Source organism: Mobula birostris, chromosome 9 (genome assembly GCF_030028105.1).
Source record: "Mobula birostris isolate sMobBir1 chromosome 9, sMobBir1.hap1, whole genome shotgun sequence".
Taxonomy (NCBI): Eukaryota; Metazoa; Chordata; class Chondrichthyes; order Myliobatiformes; family Myliobatidae; genus Mobula; species Mobula birostris.
This window is the reverse complement of record NC_092378.1, coordinates 151,929,231-151,945,186: the sequence shown is the minus strand read 5'-3', so window position 1 is coordinate 151,945,186 and position 15,956 is coordinate 151,929,231. Positions and strand designations below refer to the sequence as shown.

General features: G+C 42.0%; 1 protein-coding gene across 1 annotated transcript in view; it reads left to right on the top strand.

Moving 5' to 3' along the window:
- Window positions 1-1,150: 1,150 nt before the first annotated feature.
- The window catches only part of cyth3a (cytohesin 3a), a 119,103-nt gene continuing 104,297 nt past the window's right edge, over window positions 1,151-15,956 (top strand). The window contains exon 1 of the mRNA XM_072269153.1: window positions 1,151-1,302. Within this exon, the coding sequence (XP_072125254.1) occupies window positions 1,272-1,302 (31 nt within the window). The 5' untranslated portion in view covers window positions 1,151-1,271. The remainder of the gene's footprint in view (window positions 1,303-15,956) is intronic.

The window sequence follows — 15,956 nt, the reverse complement described above, 5'->3', positions numbered from 1 at the left end:
CATTTAGTACACTTAATCAAGAAGTCAATAGGTTCTTGATTAGAAATAGTCCCTATTAAAAGTCATGAGAATGGGGTTGAGATGGATAATTAACCAGCCACGGTGGAATGGCAGAGCAGACTTGTTGGGCCAAATAGCCTAATTTGTTCTTATGACTTATGGTCTTACATTTAAAGCAGAGGTGGACAGGTTCGTGATGAGTAATAGTTTCAAACCCATATCATCAAATTCTTGATTAATGAACTCTGGAAAAAGGCATTCACCCTATCTATGTTCTATATTCACTGGAGTGTTTTCCCTCATATACCCATCTTCTCCCTTATTATTATTATTATTATTAATTATTTTAAATAATTTTTATTTTATTTTTACGTCTGCACTTTATCCCATAGAAAAGCACTTGAACCATATTGTCTGTATGAAAAGTGCTCTATAAATAAGTTGAATTTATTATTTTTCTCAGCTCAAGCTGGTAAAACCTCATCAAATGCAGGGATAGCCAAGCTCACTCATTTCTCAATTGCTAATAACTTTGGGACTATTCTAGGGGTGATTGACATTGTGGCTTTCTGGAGATTTACATAAATATTGTTGTGTAGCTCTAATTATTTAATGCTATTGTGTAGTGACTTTCAGATGATACCAGTTGTATATATTACTATTGGGGCAATGTATACTCTGTTCATCTTCCATAGTCTTTCAATTTCCTCTTTGGATTGTCCCATCTGTAATAATGGATCAATTGAAATATAATTTGTGGTACTCTGACTCTAACGCTGGATCAGGTTTGTATTTATAGCAAGGTATGAGTTCTTTAATGAGTTTGTATATTAAAGCAGGATTTTGATGAATGAAGTTTACTACTTCATTGTGCCTGTGTAAATAATCACACTGAGTTATTATTAATTCGCTCACCTATGAGTTTAGCTCTCCAGCCTATGTCTGTGATGAGCAGTACTAAACGTGAGATATTACTGTGCGAAAGTCGTCTCCGCTCGACAAAATGAAGGTGCTGCTTGGACGTACTGTCCTGTGGAAAAGCCACTGGGCGTTAAGGCGGTCCTGAGGCTTCGGGTCGCGGTTGTTGTTATTGACGATCGAGGCCACGCCCACCTGCCCAGGCCGGACGGCCGGTCTCGCCACGTGACCAGGTGACGTCGCAGCCGTGAGCGGCGCGCACACATACACCTACGGACTGACTGCTCGGAGCTCTGGTGAACGCTCGCTGGTCGCTGGTCAGCTGTACCCTCCGGAGCCCGCTCTCTTTCGCCATGGTGTCGAGAATGGAGGAGGATCCGCCCGGTAAGGCTCGGGGCCGCCTGAGGGAGGAGTAGGAGGTGATGGCAACGACGGCGGGGGTGAAGTAATCAGGCTGAGGGTTGGGAGTGAAGGCGATCAGACTGAGGGGAGGGTGAGCGGTGCGAGGGAGGGAGGTCAGACTGAGGGGAAGGGTAACAGATTGAGGGGAGGAGAGTGGGGGGATCAGACTGAGGGGAGAGGAGTGAGGGGGATCAGACTGAGGGGAGAGGAGTGAGGGGGATCAGACTGAGGGGAGGGGAGTGAGGGGGATCAGACTGAGGGGAGGGAGGGGGATCAGACTGAGGGGAGAGGAGTGAGGGGGATCAGACTGAGGGGAGGGGAGTGAGGGGGATCAGACTGAGGGGAGGGAGGGGGATCAGACTGAGGGGAGAGGAGTGAGGGGGATCAGACTGAGGGGAGGGGAGTGAGGGGGATCAGACTGAGGGGAGGGAGGGGGATCAGACAGGGGAGGGGAGGGAGGGGGATCAGACTGAGGGGAGGAAGGGGATCAGACAGGGGAGGGGAGTGAGGGGGATCAGACTGAGGGGCAGAGAGAGAGAGGGGTCAGGCAGAGTGGTTGTGATTCGGCTGAGGGGTTGAGTGGAAGTGATTGGTGATCTGGGTGAGGCGCGTGAGACTGAGGGAGGGATCAGACTGACGATGAGTGGGAGGTGAGGGTGGGAATGCGAGGTGATCAGGGTGAGGGAGTTGGTGTGGGGAGCATCAGACTGAAGGATGATGGGAGTGAAGAAGTATGTGGGGGAGAGGGTGGATATGAGAGGTATTGGAGGCTGAGGAAGAGTAGTGCGAGGGTCAGGAAATAAGAGAGATGGGGTGAGGAGGAGTATGAGGGCTGTCATTGCTGTGGGTGGGGGTGTGAGGGCGAAAAGGGGACCATGTTGAGGTTGGGGTGTGGATGAGGGTGAGGGGTGAGAAATCTTGAGGGTTCCTCATTTCCCTTCCGTGCTTCCAAAAGCCAGGAGCGGTTTTGTGTCCTATTCCTCAGTCCCTCCGGTGACATAGGGTGGGGACAGAGCATTTGGATGGGGGTGGGTATTTGTGTCAGTCTTCTTCTGCAGAAACAGTAACGGGCTCCACATCACTGAGGGTGGTGAGGTTGTGATGAGACTGTTTATGTCAGTGCCTCTGAATAACAAACTTGCTACTAGTGACATGAATTCAGCGGTGCTAATGTGCATTTATCTTGCATGTATCACAGACTTGTGTGTGTCTTTGTAACCTACTGTTATTTAATTACCATCTTTTTTTTGTGCGTTTAGAGGATAGTTTTAAAGGTGTTATTGGCAGAATTAAATTTGATATGTTCTTTCTCCACCCCTGTTTAACCCCTTTCTCCTATAGGTTGGAGAATGGGGTTATTTTCATTTTGATATCTTTGATTTGCAAATGATGGAACTGCGTGAACCTCTGGTGCCCAGAGTTGTGTAATACAACTGGTTACAGGTTTCAGTCTCAGCTGTGGTTGTGGTCTGTTTCACTGTACAGGGAGAGGGAGACAGAGAGGGTGTGTTTTAATGCAACTTGATCGATCAGTTCAACTAGGCATAGTTAGTATTGAGCATGCGATACTGCGCTGTGTCTTGAAAAACAATCTGGAAGAAGTTAGCCAGTCCAGCAGCATCTGTTGGGAGTGGGAAGGGGGTTGGTATTGTCAATGTTTCGCTACTAAGGGTTTTCCAAGGGTTGAAATGTCTGATATCAAGGGGTGTGCATTTAGGGTGAGAGGGAGTAATTTCAAAGGTGATGTGAGGGACAGGTCTTTTATACAGAGAGTGGTGGGTGCCTGAAATACACTGCCTGGCATGGGGGTAGAGGCAGATACATTAGGAACTTTCATGAGACGTTTAGATAGGCACATCAATGTGAGGAAAATGGAAGGATATGGACATTGTGTAGGCAGAAGAGATGAGTTAGCCATTTGATTATTAATTTAATTGGATCAGCACAACATTGTGGGCAAAAGGGCCTGTTCCTGTGCTGTACTCTTCTATGTTCTACTGTGCCATTAAACTATTGGGTGTCACAAGTTTACCCAATAGACCTTCTCCGATGTGAAAGCATCAAACAATTATTCTCACAACACGCTGAAGGAACTCAGCAGGTTGGGCAGCATCCGTGGAAACGATCGGTCAATGTTTCGGGCGGGAACCCTTCGTCAGGACTGAAGAGGGAAGGGGCAGAGGCCCTATAAAGAAGGTGGGGGAGGGTGGGAAGGAGAAGGCTGGTAGGTTCCAGGTGAAAAACCAGTAAGGGGAAAGATAAAGGGGTGGGGGAGGGGAAGCGGGGAGGTGATAGGTAGGAAACGTGAAGAAGGAATAGGGGAAAAATTTTCCTGGAACCTACCAGCCTTCTCCTTCCCACCCTCTCCCCACCTTCTTTATAGGGCCTCTGCCCCTTCACTCTTCAGTCCTGACGAAGGGTTTCAGTCCGAAACATTGATCGTTTCCACGGATGCTGCCCGACCTGCTAAGTTCCTCCAGCGTGTTGTGAGTGTTGCTTTGACCCCAGCATCTGCAGAGTATTTTGTGTTATCAAACAATTATTTATTTTAATTATCTAATTCAGCTACCTTCTGATCTCCACTTCCAGCAGGGTCACTGCTTAATAATGTGAGTTTTTGGCTAATTTTTCTGTTCCCCCCCCCCCCCCCCCCATCACCACCTCAAACTGGGAGGCTGGTCAAAGTCAAATTTATTATCAAAGTAAGTATATGTTACCCTGAGATTCATTTTACAGGAAAATAAAGAAACACAATAAACATTATGAAAAACTATACATAAAAAGACTGACAAATAATCAATGTGCAAAAGAAAGTAAATTATGCAAATATAAAAAATTGAGAATACGAGTTGTAAAAAGTCCTTGAAAGTGAATCTGTAGATTATAGAATCAGGTCCGAGTTGTGCTGAGTGAGTTACCTACTGTGGTTCAAGAGCCTGATGGTTGTAGTGCAATAACCGTTCCTGATCCTGGTGTTGTGGGACCTAAGGCTCCTGTATCTCCTGCCCGCTGTTAGCAGCGAGAAAAGAGCATGGCCCAGGTGGTGGTCGTCCCTGATGATGGATGCTGCTTTCTTGTGTCAGTGCTCCGTGCAAATGTGCTCAATGGCAGGGATGGCTCTGGCTGTAATGGACTGGGCTGTATCCATCATTTTATGTAGACCAGGGGCTCTCAACCTGTGGTCTACAGACCCCTGGGTTAATAGTAGGGGTGCATGGTTGGAACCCCTGCTGTAGACTGATGTCTATTTGATCATTACTCTAACAGTATCTAACAGAATCTCAGTGAACATTTTAAAATAGAATTTTGTTCAGAGCAGACACAACATTATTTTATCATCAATTTAAAATAACTTCAAATTGGATGAATTGCTTGAAATGCTAGAGGATTTAGCACTGGAAACTAGGTTGTCCATCATTCCTGTGTCGGTTAAAACAATCACATTGTTAACATTTATGTTGTATCGCTGATATTCATTGTTGTACGGACATTTAGCAGATCTTTGCCAATTATTTGCTGCATTTGTGCCAATAGACAGGGGCAGTGTGTCTAGCTATCTGTTTTCTATTTTAATCTGCATTCCTGAAACCTTCAAACATTCATTGTTTTTATTTTCATAGAGTAACTACAGTACACTCAGTGGCCACTTTATTAGGTACAGTGGTGGAACTCAGTGTTATCTTCTGCTGTTGTAGCCCATCCACTTGAAGCATTTATGCGTTGTGCAGAGATACTCTTCAACACACCATACCGTTATAATGCGTGGTTTTTTTTGAGCATGGGCATTCTGACTTTTCGTATTAACAAGGCATTTTTACCCACAGAACTTATGGATGTTCACTGGATGTTTGTTGTTTTTCACACTGTAAATTCTAGAGACTTTTGTGCATGAAAATCCCAATATATCAGTAGTTTGAGATACTCAAACCACATTGTCTGGCACCAGCAATTATTCCACGGTCAAAGTCACTTAGATCACAGTTCTTTCCCTTTCTAATGTTGAGTCTGAACAACAGCTGAACCTCTCACCAGGTTTTCATCCTTTTACGCATTGAGTTGCTACCAGATGGTTGGCTGATTAGATATTTGCATTAATGAGCAGGTATATTTGATAAAGTGGCCACTGAGTGTATTTTTGTGAGAATCCAGGAGGATGGCAATGCAATCTTGGCAGAAGGTTTAAGTTGTTTGATCTTGCTATAGTTTACTGCCTTCCATGCTTCTCCACAGATGGTTGGTGGGGTTTGAACAACTTTCCCAGCTGGTCATTGATGTTACAAAAACTGTACTGTTGCTCTCCACACGGTGCCTGTTCTGTCATTGTAGATTTTCCCCCTGTACCTAATCTCACTTGCTTTTAGTTTTGTCAACCCTCACAACAAATTTCATGACATATTCCAGTGATATTAAACCTGATTCTGACTTTTGTAATACGCTATCCTCTGGCATTTTACTCCATCATCTGCTTTCTGCATTGCCATAATCTTCCAAGGAAGAATCCCAAGGTATTATTTACTGAAGAGTAATATGTTTCAGGCAGCAGACTCCTGTTAGTGTTGACTGGTTGTATTGAAACCTACCAAATATTGAAAGGCCGAGATAGAGTGAACATAGAGAGGATATTTCCTATAGTGAGAGACCCTAGGACTAGAGGGCACAGCCTCAGAATAGAAGGATGTTCCTTTAGAAATGAGTAGAGGAAGAATTTATTTTGCCAGAGGTTGGTGAATCTGGAATTCATTGTCTCAGGTGGCTGTAGGAGCCAAGGCATTGGGTATATTTAAGGCAGAGGTTGACAGTTTCTTGATTAGTAATGGCATCAAAGGTTAGGGGGAGAAGGCAGGAGAATGGAACTGAGATCAAATGGCAGTGCAGAATCAATGGACCAAATGACCTAATTCAGCTCCTATGTCTTAAGATCTTATGGTTGAGGAACAAGAGACTGCAGATGCTGGAATGTATTGCTTTTTGAAGGTTAACTGGTTACTTTATTAACCTTTGGAAACATGGGGTGGTTTGCATGTGTAATATGGTTGGCTAAGACAGCCTTTGTAATAAATTCCCCATAGAAATAAATTATTAGACACTTTAATTTGTGTTCATCGCCCCCTCAGTTGCAGTAATACTCAATACCCTCTTCAAATTGTTTTCAGTAGAGCTCAGTCACATTCTTTTTGTCTGATAAATGGTTATGGCATTCTTATTTGCACTTTCCCTCTCATATACAATCTGTTTCTTTTTTCAGAATAGTCTCAGCAGAAGTATTTGCAGGCTAGGGCAGTGTGGGCCGGCAACTCACTACGCTGGGAATACAGTTGGCCAACCCTGACAAGACTTTTCCTATAAGATGTCATCTTATTTTTCTTGAGTAAATGTGAAAAATAGTTCCCATGACTGGAAATGTAATTTTCCCTGCCTCTATAATTGTCTTTTTTGTAATGTACAGTCATTTTTTTCATGTTTTTTGCTTCTCTTGTCAGCAGCTTTGTGCTACCTGCATTGTATTCTGATTCCTGCTTTAATTCCCTGAATGTTTCTTTTTGTTGTAAGGAAATATTTCTAAAAAATTGTCTGAAACTAGTCAGTTTTCACTGTAAGGAAGTGTTCAAGATTGTTTAATGTAATTTCCAGTACACAAGCGTAAAAGAGAGCAAAATAATTGATTTTCCAGATCCGATGCATTTAAAAACAAAACCCTGTAAGATAAAGAACACAATAATTAAAAAAAATACACAAGCTAGCTTGTATAGATATATAGATTGATGGTATGTCCATCAAGTGACACTAGGCACAGGAGTGTCTATGTATAAGGTGACTAACAGGAAATGATAAAGTAGTGGTTATGGGGGTGGGTGGGGTGTAGATCAGCTTTACTACTTGGGGAAGGTAACCACATTGAACACTTGTAACACTTGTTGCATGAGAGTTGAGTCTTTCCTCTTGCATTGGAAAATTTAGCCAACAGACATTACAAAATGTATTTTGCAGATGGAAGGAAACAGCCTGGATTTGAATCTCAGAAATGTGTAGTATAAATTTGGATCATTACAGATCTATTCAACTGATTGATTCTGACTGGGATTATTCTGAGAGTTGAAATTTGGGGTGGAGTGTGGAAGGGGTAGGGAAAGAGGGTGAGAGAAAGAAAGTGATAAATGCTTTACCTATAGTTAGGGATGTCAAAGAGTTGGGACATAATTAGAAACAGAGAAATATAATAGAATCAATGAAAAACTACACAAAGACTAACAAACAACCAATGTGTAAAAGATAAACTGCAAATACAAAAAAAATACTGAGAACATTGCTCCTTGTCTCTGTTCTAAAGGGACTTCTTTGTATTCTGAGATTGTGTCCTCCAATCATAGACTCCCCCACTATAGGAAACATCCTCTCCTCCTCCAGTCTTCTAATATTTGTATATTTGTGCACTTGTAATGCTACTGTGACACTGTAATTTCCTTTGGGATTAATAAATTATCCATCTATCTATCTTTCTAGGCCACTCAGTATTCAATAAATTTCAATGAGATTCTTCTAAACTCCGGCGAGTACAGGCCCAGAACCCTCAAATATTCCACATATGTTAACCCTTTCATTCCTGGGGTCATTCTGTGAACTTCGTCTGGTTCTTCTGCAATTCCTTCACATCCTCTTGGATAAAGGGGCAAATGCTGGCACATAGGACTAACTTGAATGGGGCATCTTGGTTAGCATGGACCAATTGGGCTGAAGGTTCAGTGTTGGGGTGAGTGTAGTTAGCCCCTCTGGTTCGAGAGCCTAGGTTAACCTAGATTCAAGTTTATTTATCACGTGTACATCTGGGATCAGGCATGATGGAACGGTGGAGTAGACTTGATGGGCTGAATGGCCTAATTCTGCTCCTATGTCTTATGGCCTTATGAAAACAAGGTGAAGTGTGTTGTTGCCATGAACTACCATTAAGGATGTGCTGGGTGCAGCCCGCAAGTGTTGCCACACATTCTGGTGCCAACATAACATGCCCACAATGTTCAGCAGAACAACACAAAGTGCAACAAGCAACAAAACAACAACAGCAAAACAAGCCCCGTTCCTCCCTCCCACCCACAATCATACACAGTCCTCTAATCCCAGGACAGGCTGCCTTCTTCTGCCTCTAGTGAACTTGGACTCGTGTCTGCAGACTCTTTGAAAATGATCAGTTAGTATATCAGAAATGCTGTGTTTCTGTATGGTTTGGGTGGTTTGAAGAAGTGGGATCTGTAAAGGAGAAATAGTTCAGTGCAAGTAACTGGAATTGGAGATTTGTGCTCTGATTTGTTGATTGATCTGCCTATATTTGTGTATATGTTTGCCCCTGAGGAATCATTTAACTATAATATCCATTTTCTGTTGGAGAAACTGAAGTTAGGGATGAGAGGAGATATAACAGCAAGGTGGTATAGCAGCGTATTACAACCCCAGTGACTTAAGTTCAATTCCTGTGGTTGTCTCTGAGGAGTTTGTACGTTCTCCCCTTGACTGTGTGGGTTTCCTCCATGCGCTTCAGTTTCCTCATGCATTCCAAAGACGTACCAGTTATGAGTATAATTAGGCAGCATGGGCTCATTGGACAAGAAGTGTCTTTTAACATGCTGTATTGCTAAGTAATAAAATTTAAAAAAAAAGAATCGCATTATGTAAATTGTGAGTGATTCTTTCTGGCGCATGATTCATAAAAGTCTGGTGCATGGGTCCAGCTAGTAATTTATCATTTATATAATTTATTGTAGACAAAAATGGGGAATTATGACTCATTTATATTGGGCGTTAGTGAGACTATATTTAGAGTACTGTGTGCATTGTTGGTTTCCTTATTTAATGAAGGATATAAATGCTTTGTAAGTGGTTCAGATGTTTATTTGACCTGTAAGGAAAGATTGGATAGACATATCTGTTGGAGTTTAGAAGAATGAAAAGTGACTTGATTCATGTCTATTTTTCACACGTACGTCGATACAAACAGTGAAATGTATCATTTGTGTTAACAAACAACACAAGCTAAGGATGTGCTGTGGGCAGCCCGCAAACGTCGCCATACATTCCAGCATCAACATGGCATTCCCAGAATACAACAACAATTTGACTGAAGCGGGAGGAGAAGATGGCAACACAATGCAGCTCGCAGCGGCCACTCCGGTGGTGATGTCTGTTATCTGTCAAGTAGGGTGCCGTGCACAATCCTGATTTGATGGAGACAGACGTGAGAGCACAGAAGAACATCTGGTGAAACTTCTGAAATGCCTGCTTCGCTGCTGCTGCTACTGTGTAATCCAGAATCTCCGGAGGGGAAGACCCTGAGTCCTCGGCTTTGCTTGTTGCTCGGCGGCCGGGGTGGGTTTGAAGCGCTTGGCAGAGGATGGTGCTTGGTGCTGGTCGGAGGCTCGAAGTTTTCGGATAGACTCAGAGTCCGCTGCAGTCGGGTGCTTCCAGTGGTGCTGCATCGGCAAGTTTGCGGTGCTTGGAGGTTCATGGCAGGGAGAGTTTCTCCCTTCTACCATCTGCGTGAAATGATAGGGCTATCGGGACTTTGAGACTTTTTTTTTACCATGCCCATGGTCTGCTCTTTATCAAATTATGGTATTGCTTTGCACTGCTGTAACTATATGTTATAATTATGTGGTTTTGTCAGTTTTAGTGTTGGTTTGTCTTGTGTTTCCTGTGATATCATTCTGGGGGAACATTGTATCATTTTTTAATGCATGCATTACTAAATGACAATAAACGAGGTCTGAGTGTCCTCATAATCTAATAATCTAATCTAAGGTCATGAAGGTTCCTGGGAGACTGGATGTGGAGAAGATTATGGCAGAATCTAGGGTGAGGAGGTGATGTTTCAGCTCGGAGTCCATTTGTCTGAACCGAAAGGGCTCAGACCTGAAACTTTTAGTGTTACTCTAAAAGATAGATGCAGCGTGACCTGCTAAGTATTTCCAAAATTTCTCAGAACGAAGTGTCACTATAAAGATCAGAATCAGGATTAGTATCACCGGCATATGTCATGAAATTTGTTAATATTGTGGTAGCAGTACAATGCAATACATAATATATAGGAAAGGAAATTACAGTGTGTATGTGTAATGTATATATGTGTGTGTGTGTGTATATATAGTTTAATTAAATAAAAAGTAGTTGGGTAGTGTTCGTGGGTCTAGTGTCTATTCAGAAATCATATGGCAGAGGGGAAGAAGCTGTTCCTGAATTGTTGAGTGTGTGCCTTCAGGCTTCTGTGCCTCCTTCTTGATGGTAACAATGAGAAGAGGGCATGTCCTGGGCGGTGGGGGTCCTTAATGACCTTTGAGGCACCACTGCTTGAAGATGTCTTAAATACTACAAAAGCTAGTGTCCATGATGCATCTAACTAATTTTACAACTCTCTGCAACTTACTTCAATCCTGTGCAATAGCCTTCCTATCTCATACCAGACTGTGATGCAGCCAGTTCAAATGTTCTCTATGGTTCATCTGTAGATCTTAGTGAGTGTTTATGGTGACATACCAAATCTCCTCAAACTCCTAATGAAATATAGCCACTGTCTTGCCTTCTTTATAGCTGCATTGATATGTGGGGTCCAGGTTATGCCCTCAGAGATATTGACACCCTGGAGCTTGAAATTGCTCACTCTCTCCACTTCTGATGCGATGCCTTTATGAAGACTGGTGTGTGTCCCCACATTTTACCCTTCCTGAAGTCCACAATCAGTTCTTTGGTCTTACTGATGCTGAGTGCAAGGTTGTTGCTGCGACACCACATAACTAGCTGGTATATCTCCCTCCTGAATCTCATCACCATCTGAGATTCTGCCAACAATGGTTGTATCATCAGCAAATTTATAGATGGCATTTGAGCTATGCCTAGCCGTGAAGTCATGGGTGTAGAGCAGTGGACTTTCTCATTTAAAAAAGAGATGAGATACACTGTTTTCTTTGGGGGTGGTGAGCCCTTGAAATTTTCTTCCTCAGAGCCTGGAGGAAACAGTTCATTAAAAGGTGGAGCATGCTTGAGGCTTAGTGACCCATTCAAGCTTTTAACTGGTATATTTGTGCACTTGCACAAACCCTTTTGTGTTTCAGTATCAAGAGATTTAGTGCTGCTTGTTTAATGAAGAGGAGAAAAGCTTCAGAATAACAATGATGTTACGTAGATTTTGATTTTATTTCTGGTAACTATTATGCCTTGATATATGATGCATTGCATCTACAGTCATATTATTGTTGTACTTAACATGTGACAGATTTGATACTTTGCATGGAGTGACAATTACCACCCATGCAGATTTATAGACCAAGTTCAAGTTTAATATCATGTGCACCCACACAGTACATAAGACAAAATATTACCACAAATAAGTTAATAGAATATAATTCAAAATGCATGTGAAGTGTGTAGCACAGGTAGACAGTCAAACAGCTGGCTGTCTTGGTGACAAGTTATTTCAAGTTTTGGTATATAATTTTCCTAACTCGGTAATTCTGTTCTGTAATCTTTTTCAAAAGTTGTAGTTTATCAGCATATTGCAAGATATTTCTAAAACGTAATGAAGTGAACTGATGATATTTGCACGCTGGTTTAAATCTGCCATTTTTTTAATGCAAGGGGATATGTTAAATGATGCTCTGAATTCAAAGTTCAAAGTGAATTTATGATCAAAATAATAAATTTGATAGAATATCACTATACGACCCTGAGATTCATTTTCTTGCGGGCATTTGCAGTAAGTAGAAAGAAACACAATAGAATCAATGAAAAGCTAAACAAAAATGGAGAAACAACCAATGTTCATAAAACAAATTGTTCAAATACAAAAGAAAAATAAAGTTATATTGAGAACGTGTAAAAGACAACAAACTGGGCAAATAATAAATACTTAAGTATCAAGAACATGAGATAAAGAGTCCTTGAAAGTGAGTCCGTAGTTTGAACTAATTCCACAGTGTTGGGGTGAGTGAAGTTATCTATGCTTGTTCAGGAGCCTGATTTTTGAGGGATACTAACTGTTCCTGAATCTAATGGTGTTGGGCCTAGGGCTCTTGTACCTCCTTCCCAATGGCAGCAGGGAGTTGGCTTTGATTATAAAATTATTTTGTCAGACAGAATCTATGGTATTTTGTTTTCATAGACTTTGCATATAAACATAAAACTTAGACTAACTTTGAAAAACAAGCCCAATTATTTTCCTTGACTAGGCATGTGATGTGTGTGTGTGTAGCTTTTGGCACCAGTTAACAAGGAGAGAGAATATTTTTCACAAAATGCAGAGACTCAACAGTGGTTGAGAATGCAGGCAGGACAGAAGGCGATTGAAACCAATTAGGTGTGGTGGTCCAAGAGCTTGGGGAAGTCTCAGGTTTGATGATGTTGGATGAAATGACTGGAAAATATATTAAAAAGTTTGATGGATATGAAAAAAAAATGAGCAAATGGGACTAAAATGGAAATGTGGGCAAGGCAGAGGTTGGAAATGAGAAAGGAATTGAGCATAAATCTAGCACTTACCTGGGATTCCAGTTAATTGGGGCACATTGGGACCAGTATATTTTGGCCCAATTAAGTGGCTGCCCCAATTAGCTGAAGTTTTATGGAAGTAGTTAAAAAGGTTACAAAAAGACAACCTACCATTTAACTGACAAATAAATTGTGTATTTATATGACATACAGAACAAGTTAAAACACTACCAGTACTACTACAATACTATTAAACTGTATTAGTTCCTAATAGTTATTGATGGAGCAATTCACTCAGTGTATGCTGCCTTGTCTTTTGACTGCTACTTAAAAACTGTTTTCTCTTGAGCACGGTGTAGTGTCTAATGGCTACACAAGTGCACACAACTGACATTAATTGAAAACTGTTCGGCAACAATCTCCATCCCAATTAAGTGGTATAGTGTCCCAAATAAATAAAGGGAATCTTGACTATTATCTCGACTAGTTTTGTTCTTGAAGAGTTGTCACAAATAAGCAGCTGCCTGTCCTGACTATTGAGTAGCTCAGTTAACTCGAAAACACTGTATATTTTATTTTTTTTCAGGAATTTTGATAAACCCATGCTTAAAATGTGCCTTTTCAATGTGAGTCCTTCATTGGAAACAGTAGTATGAAAATGATGTTACCTGTTTGGTTGGTTATTCTGCGAATTAAGGAATTTTCCTGATGCTCAGGGCTGAAAAAGGTGGGAAACTGTATAAATCATTTCAGTGGAAGATTTTGCAACATTATCCCAGGACAATGATCAAATCAGTATGGAACAGCAATCTCTTCCCTAAGGGAAATTTATAGACATGCATCATTGTATTAAAGTTAATGCCATGATAAAAGAGTGGACAGATTGTTTTTAAAAGGGTAGAGGTCACTAATATTTTTTAAGTTGATCTCTTTCTACTGAACGTTAAGTGAAGCAACAGGATGAGAATTTTAGCAGATTGCTCTGGAATTTCTCTTCCCCCTCCCCCTTTTCTCTTTCCATTCCTCATTCTGGCTCTCCTCTCACACCTTCTTGTCTCCTTTCTTTCACTGTGTTCTCTTTTCAGATTTCTCTTCCTTCAGCTTTTTACCTCTTCCACCTATCCCCTCCCAGTTTCTTACATCATCCCCCCTCCCTCTCCCACAGCTTTCCCTTCATCTGTCACCTGCCAGCTCATACCCCCTCATCACCCATCTTCGTATTCTGGCTTCTCTCCCCCTTTCTTTCCTGTCCTGATGAAGGGTCCCGGCCCAAAATGTTGATTGCTTATTCCCCTCTATAAACACCTGACCTGCTGAGTTCTTCCAGCATTGTGTGTGTGTGTGTGTGTGTGTGTGTGTGTGTGTGTGTGTGTTGCTCTAGGTTTCCAGCATCTGCAGAATCTCTTGTGTTCACGCTCTGGAATTTTACTTGCCCATTTGAAAAGCAGCTCTTCGGTACTGAGAAGGTTGGCATAAAGTAGAGTAAGGCAAGTGATTAACAATAAAATGGTGGGCAGATTTCCAAGAGTGACATTTACCAAACAGCAAGGGAGTAATTATTGAACGAAGAGATATCAATAAAGCAAACATCATATTAAGTCAGCGCTGACAGAAGCAGCTGGAAGGGATGCAAATCGGAACACCTACGTTTTTTTTAAGAATAAAAGCATGGCACATTGATGTGTTTCAAGTGGTTTTTGGAGTCATTTATATAGTAGGCAAATGTTTTGGGTACATGTGGGCAGAGCATCTGCTGGTATTCAGTTGAGTATTGAGGCTAAGTATATATTTAACAAAAGCATTTATGTTGAAGAAGGAACAATTGGAAAATGTGTAATTGTAGTGGTCACTCGAGAGAAGCTTTAAGCTATTGTTTATGTGCGTAGGAGTGGAACTTGGGGTGGTTGTGGAAAGTGTACTGGTTAATGATGACTAGTGTTGCCCCAGAGGGTTTGATGTCTGGATTTCATTATGTTTGCTAATAAAATCCATAAGGAAATTATAAACCAAATATCTGAAATGTGATTTTCTCAAGTGTAGAATTCTCCCTATTTTTGTCCCTCTCTTTTGGCACTCTGTGTTGACAGGATGTGAAAGTGGGCTGCAGGCATGCTATAGTACATGCTCTTGGGGTTGGAGTTGTTATAGCTCCATTGTCTCCTCCCGCTTCCTTTCCTTTTTGGGAGTGAACTTTGAAATGACAATAAACTCGACTTTACCAGTTTTGAAGCTGGAACTTGAAGGTTTGCAGCATTGGCTAATTGTAAAGTGTTAGCAACTTCACACCGTTGGTCTGTCCGTTACAAAAGGTGGGATTTCCCAATTTTTAATTTGCTTTCAATTCCCACTCCAACATGTCAGTCCATAGCCTCCTCTACTGCCACAATGAGGCCACACTCAGCTTGGAGGAGCAATACCTCATATTCCATCTGGGTAGCCTCCAGCCTGGTGGCACGAACATTGGTTTCTCTAACTTCCAGTAATTTCTGCCCCCTCTCCTCCTCTGTTTTTCCATTCCCTATTCTGGTTACCCTCCTTCTCTTCTCACCTGTCCAACACCTCCCTCTGGTGCTCTTCCTCCTCCTTTTCTCCCAGAGTCCACAGTCCTCTGCTGTCAGATTCCTTCTTCAGCCCTTTACCTCTTCCACCTATCACCTCCCAGTTTCTTACTTCATCCTACCTAACTACCTTCCCCCTCACCCGGATTCACCTATCACCTGTCAGGTACTCATTCACCACCTCCCCCCACCTCCTTATTCTGGCTTCTGCTCTCTTCTTTTCCAGTCCTAATGAAGAGTCTCAGCCGGATACATTCACTATTTATTCTTCTCATCGATGCTGCCTACCTGCTGAGTTCCTCCAGCATTTTGTGTGTGTTGCTCAGTGTTGTAGCGCAGTGCCAAAATAGGGTTGATATCATGGAGCTCCCACCACTGTTGTACAGCAAAACAAAATAGTTAGTTCTGTAAATGGAAAGCTTGCTGTAGGTTCCTGAGATCGTTTGAGCTGCAAACTAATGATGCCCTTTCCTGTCCTTGCTTGGGTAATGTTTTGATAAATTCCCAACTCTGTTCGTTCTGGTTTTGGACTGTATATTCCTCTCCTGCCTTTACCAGCTTCCACTGTAGAGGAACTGCAGAGAAATGGGTCAGATCAGGAAGGAAAAATGA